The 6,615-nt window shown below is 34.9% G+C and overlaps 1 protein-coding gene across 1 annotated transcript; it reads right to left on the reverse strand.

Moving 5' to 3' along the window:
- Positions 1-3,838: 3,838 nt before the first annotated feature.
- LOC127115626 (uncharacterized) lies at positions 3,839-6,344 on the reverse strand. Its single transcript, XM_051047127.1, has 6 exons — positions 6,184-6,344; positions 5,997-6,082; positions 5,327-5,821; positions 5,008-5,217; positions 4,202-4,326; positions 3,839-4,118 (listed from the first exon to the last, which is right to left on the reverse strand). Exons 1-6 carry the CDS (start codon positions 6,226-6,228, stop codon positions 4,060-4,062), a joined length of 1,020 nt encoding a protein of 339 aa, XP_050903084.1. The 5' UTR covers positions 6,229-6,344; the 3' UTR covers positions 3,839-4,059.
- Between the last annotated feature and the right edge of the window lie 271 nt (positions 6,345-6,615).

Below are 6,615 nucleotides of genomic sequence, written 5' to 3' on the forward strand. Positions count from 1 at the left end.
GGACTGGACCCACCAACCATATGACCAACAGTGATACCGATCTCTTGCTGATATTGTTACTACTGCTGCTATCAAATGAAATCACCACTCTCTCTGGTGTCTTGAATACTGGTACTATTACATTGACATCATCATCTATGTGACGGGATTGAACAATCAAAATCAAGACTTCATCCATCAACCGCTGGATGTCCCTCTTCACAATCATACAACCTCTAGGATTAATACTGCAGATAGCACAACCATCACGGTCATGCTCACAATCGCTCACCAAGAAAATATCCTTGTGCATCATCACCAAGGACCTTCTAATGAAGCATACATCGAATACCTTGAACTCCCCTGGACAACCGTCCACCATATCAACAGATGAATTTCCATGGGCATGTAGCGGCTTAACTTTCACATTGGGTGCACGGTCCTCAAAGGACACCATTCCACTTTTTACCAGCTTCTGAACTTCATATTTCAGAGGGTGGAAATTCTCAATATCGTGTCCGGGGGCTCCTTGATGAAAAGCATAATGGAGTTATGGTTTGTACCACCATAGAAGTGGTTCAGGTATTTGCGGAGGATTTCTCGATTGTAGCAGGTTCTTGAGAACCAACGAAGGATATAACTCTAAATATGTCATTGGAATAGGTTCGAAAGAGACCTTCTTCCTCTCAAAATTATGTTGTTGATGATTGTTGGTATTGTTGTTGTAGGTGTTTGTACGTTGTTGTGGTTGTTGTTGGTGACGTTGTTGTTGCTGAACTAGTGCTAACTGATTTGCTGAAAATACAGGAATAATTGAAGATACTTGACGGTGATGTTGACGGGGTGCTTAATTTCTTTTTACATGAGGCCTCCTCTGCCTCCCAACGGACACTGCATTAGTCTCTGCTTCCTTCTTCTTACCAAAGCTATTACCATACCTCTTGCTAGATGACGCTTCCTCCTTAGATAATCGTCCCTCTCGGACACCTTATTCTAGTCTCATCCCCATGTTTACCATTTCGGTAAAATCACTGGGGGCACTGGCAATTATCCGCTCATAATAAAATGAGCTCAGGGTCTTCAGAAAAATCTTGGTCATCTCCTTTTCCTTAAAGGAGGGGTAATCTGAGCAGCGAGTTCTCTCCACCTCTGAGCATACTCCTTAAATGTCTCTTTGTCTTTCTGAGAGAACGACCTCAATTGATCTCTATCAGGAGCCATATCAACGTGATACTTATACTACTTCACAAATGCCTCTCCCAAGTCATTGAATGTGCGGATGCTTGCATTATCCAATCCCATGTACCACCTCAGAGCGGCAGCGATCAAACTGTCTTGAAAATAATGGATCAAAAGTCGATCATTATCGGTTTTAGTAGATATCTTGTGGGCATACATCACCAAATGACTGAGTGGACATGTGTTCCCTTTATATTTTTCAAAATCAGGCACTTTGAACTTTACTGGAATCTTCACATTGGGAACTAAACACAATTCCGCAACACTCTTTCCAAATAGGTCTTTACCCCTCAAAGTTTTCAACTCCTTGCGTAGTTCAAGAAATTGATCATTCATCTCATCCATCTTCTCATACACATCAGGGCCCTCAGACGGCTTGGAATGATAGATGGTGTCTTCTACACAAAGTAGTGTATGCACGACAGACGGCGACACAGACATGACCAGGCTAGATGTCGGCATGAAAGCAAAGGTAGGCGCAAAGCCTTCAGGCACAAAGTTTGACGGCATTCCCCATGGGAACCCGGCAGACATGTTGGGTGTAAAATGAGCAGCAGTTGCGGGAATGGTAGAGGTAGCCACCTCTGAAATGACAGTCCTCTGAGGAGGAGAAGTTGCAGGCGTTGGAGAAGACTGGCTCTGTGCAACTAACATTTCAACTAATTTTCCATAAATAGAGTATCATAGGTTTTTTCAAAATTGTGCGGAAGTTTTAAAGCGAAAATGGAGATTTATACTTTTATTGGAATTCAATCACGTCGACAGATACACAGTTCACAAAATTCGCAGATTGTTTACTAATGAATAATTGAATGATTGTACATTACACAAGATGTGTCCTATATAATATTTCAATTATGATCAGATTCTAACAAGACTAGTTTTTCAGAATTTAATCATCACTAAAGCTTTATTAGGTACCAATTCTAACAAAACATAATCTTACGTAATAAATCACTACCAACTGAATAAACGATAAACTACTCTAAGAATTGAAAATCTAAGCATACAATTATCCTACGAAAATTAAATGCAAGAGTGTGTGTGTGTGTGTGTGTGAGAGAAAGATATATATATATATATATATATATATATATATATATATATATATATATATATATATATATATATATATATATATATATATATATATATATATATATATATATATATATATATATATATATATATATATATATTGGATCGACGTTCTTCCTCGCTTTGCCTACTCTATTCTTCAATGGTTTCTCATTGGAAAATGTTATGTTCCTTTTTATTTTGACAAATATTGCAAGATTTCATACAATCACTAATCCACAACAATGCTAAGAAAAATAAATCTCATATCTAGATCATGACTTGTAGACAACCTAATGATAAACTCTTCTGTGTAATCTTTACTTGATTCACGCTTCTTGAATTTTCCAGCTCCATCAATCTGCTCACAATCTTTGTGTGTGGCAGTCACCCCTTGATCTCGCTGATTACTTAAGCGATGAACTGTATAAAGATATGAGAATAACTTCCTCTTGTCTGTACCCTTCTACAAAGTCACTACCAAGGACACCTGGAGTCAAGAACGTCCTTCTTTTCACTGGAATTTGTCAACACCAATGACAAAAACCTCAACCTTCTAAGCTTCTTAAAAATCTAAATCAAATCTTCAAGAACAGTTAGTTTCAAGACGACATCTCCCTCAATCAATTACAAATCTCTCATGATCAAGATCTGAAATCAAACTTGAGGTTCAAAATGAAAGAAATTTGTTTGCAAGAGTTTTTTGAACTTTCAAAAGTGAGAGGATGATGATTTCACAAACTCGGATGTAGATTATGACATCATTTTATAAAAATGAGATGACAACATGAATTTATATGTGCTTTAGATTAAACACAAAAAATAGATGAAAAAAGTTGTTAGATTCGAGTTAAGAGCATTTCATGATTTGAGTCAAATGAGCAAGTAGTGTGAAATAAGATCTCATAAAGAAAATTGACTCATTTTCCTACGATTTGAGTCAAGTTAAAGTTATGATTCCAGTTACACACGTTCATGATTCGAGTCATATGTTGAGCCTGATTCGAATCAAACAAGGTAGTGGTTGAAATGATGTTTGTGATTTGAGTCATGCACAACTTGTGATTTGAGTCACAGAGTTGCATGACTCGAATCATGTGTAAGTTGTGATTCAAATCACAAACACAAATTTTAGTGTTCTCCTTTGTTTGGTTTGATTTGAGTCATGAATTGTGAGTGATTCGAGTCACACACAAGAAATCTCAATTTTTCAAGTTTTTCAAAATAGTTTGAGATTTCACTTCCCACATGACTTCAATTAATATCACCTATGATTCCTGTTTCATTAACTCAGGCAATTGACTTAAATCATCATCATCAAATCTCAAACATAAAAATTGACTTATGTATGCTTAAAAACGAGTCGATTCAAACTTGATTCAAAAATATACAATTATGAAGGAGACTAATAAACAAAACATAAAACTGATAAGACAAACAACAATAAAATTGTATTAGGATTCTCCCCTAAATATATTAGAGACATATAACTTTAAATCCGACCTCATATAAACCTAAAAAGATATATTTAGTAATCTTAAAATATGAGTGATTGTCAAAGAAATAACCAACTTGTAACAAAAATTAAATCAAAAGTGTGATAGGTGCATCAGTTAGGAAGCTTCCATAAACTATGGTTAGATACACATATTAGGACTATGCATTGAAACACAAATTATCATTAATCCTCAACTATGGTTAGATACACATCAGGACTATACATTGAAACAAAAAGTATCATTAATCCTCAAATTAGTCTAGCATTTAGGATGGTGTTCGCTTTTTTCTAAAAATTCCCCACAGATAATACTTTGATTGAATTCCTGCAAAATGAATTGCTCAAAAATTTAGACACAGTTAACAAACAATAAAGCAGTAGAAGGTGTAATGCAATATAACAACTCACTCCTATGTTCGCTAGGAAGCACCGTAGAAGAAAAAATTAAAAGCTCAGCTTCTTCAATATCAGCTCTTATGGCAAGATCATTGGAAATCATTTCATAAACTAGTTGATCAAAAAATCTCTCAACCCTGTTAAATACATTTACGTTTAATTCAATAGTAGTTTAAATATGAGCATGTAGATATCTTATCAAAGTTTGACCGACTCTAACATTAGAAATCACCATAACACGACATAGACACAGACACTCTAACATCAATAATATAAAAAAATATATGAGTGGCACTGATACATATATAATAATATCTTAGTTTCATTTATCTATCTATTATTTAAAGAGTTAAAAGTATTCTAATAAAAAGTAATGTTTTTTTATTGTACATTGCTTCGATACATGTATATCCCTTTTATATATGTGGGAGATTTGTTCAACAAATGTATAAGGTGTGTTGAAGCAAGGAAAATATCATTTTTTTATGAAACATTTGTTTGAATTGTCTAAATATGTGTTGTGTAAGTGTCTACGAGTGTCGAATATCGACTCAGAGTGTTGTATCAAAGAAAAAAAACTTTTTTGTGACACTTGGTAACTTTTTTTGACACTTGTTGGACTTTTTAAACATGAGTCATACTGATGTTATACAAACGTCGGCCACTGTCGGCCACTGACGCTTGACAAACAACGCGACACATTTACTCCTCGTAGAGGTGTCCGTGCTTCGTCATATCTTATTTGTTACAAAAATAGACACAAGAAACATAAATAAAAACTTTTATCAAATCAAACTATGTTCTGTGCAAAATGTCACCTTTCATTCTCAGGAAAGAAATAAAGGCCAATGTTTTCATTTCTTGCTCCCAATTTCCTGAAAAGAATTGGCCATACAGCTGATCTTTGAAGCAAGTCAGCATAAAGCACATTAGGAAGATGTCTTGTCATTTCATGAACTTTAGGGCATGCTAGACTGGAGAAATGGGCCATTAATTCAAAGCTTTTGTTGATAAGCTGCAAACTTCCCCTATTTTACAGAAAATTCAACTTGACATTGTTACCAATTACCATAGCAGCTACAATAATTTCAATACTTTCAAAAACGGAAACCTAAGTCGCGAAAACAAACTTCTTACCTCCATATTGGATCAGCAATCGGATGCGAATCAGCCACATTCGCGCATTCATATCTGGAATCAACTTCAACTCTCTCCGAATCTGCAGTGTCTTGATTACAATCCGCGCTGGAATTAACTTCAGTGTTTTCTGAATCTGCAATAGGATGCGGATCAGCCACATTCGCACATTCATATCCGGAATCAACATCAACTATATCCGAATCTGCAGTGTCTTGATAACAATCCTTGACGGAATCAACTTCAGTCTTTTCCGAATCTGCAATCTCGTTATCAGAATTATCTACATCTGTTACCTCTACGTCACAATCCTCATTATCAACATTCTCCAAATCTGCAGTATCTCGATCACAATCCTCGCTGAAACTAACTTCAGCATTTTCTGAATCTACAATTGCCTTATCAGAAAAATCTACATCGATTACCTCTCCATCACAATCCTCACAAAACCAAATAACCTCATTTGTAACAACAACAGGCCCATCTAAACAATATCTGAAAAAGAGAAAGAATAGACTGTCGCTGTAACATAATATCATATAGTTGGTAGGCTTCGGCGCAACACCATTGGCTCATGACTATCGTCAACAATATCGGTTGCTTCGGCCAGAAATACCGCAATCACATTCGGTACGAAAACATGCAATGCAATAGAGAAAGTAACAAGTACCTATGCAGTGCATAATCTTGACATTTGAAGCAATATACCAAAGTTTCTTCAAAGCCTTGGTTGCCACATTTGAGACAAACAGAAACCTGAAACAGAAACAAATAGGAAAAGTTATAACTTATAATAATGCAATGATTCATAAAACAAGTAGTATAATAGTAACAAGTTTAGAAAAAGTTTCATGTACTGTTTCAGATTCAGCACTGAACTCGGAAGAAGAATCAATCTCCATCAAGAGAAATGTATGGTAGAAGTTCAATGTCTGTTTCTTGAGATTAAATTTGGAAAAACGAAAAGCCAGTTATTGAGCTTCTGATACAAAGTAGACAACCCATCTATGAAATTAATTTTTTTGTCTCGGGAATCACTTTTTTTAAGAGTATGGAATATGTGTATATATAAAGAAAAATGTTATTCCTACACTGATTTCTACGCCTACACTATATTCTACTGTTCATAAATACGGTGAATAGTAGAATATTATAATAATATATTATTTTTTAAAAAATATTAACAAAAATATTATTTTTTATTATCTGAATATTTATTAACCAATTTCATAATTTTTTTAATCAACTTCATAACTTGTATTAACCAACTTTATAAATTGGTGGTTATT

This window comes from Lathyrus oleraceus, chromosome 1 (genome assembly GCF_024323335.1).
Source record: "Lathyrus oleraceus cultivar Zhongwan6 chromosome 1, CAAS_Psat_ZW6_1.0, whole genome shotgun sequence".
Taxonomy (NCBI): domain Eukaryota; kingdom Viridiplantae; phylum Streptophyta; class Magnoliopsida; order Fabales; family Fabaceae; genus Lathyrus; species Lathyrus oleraceus.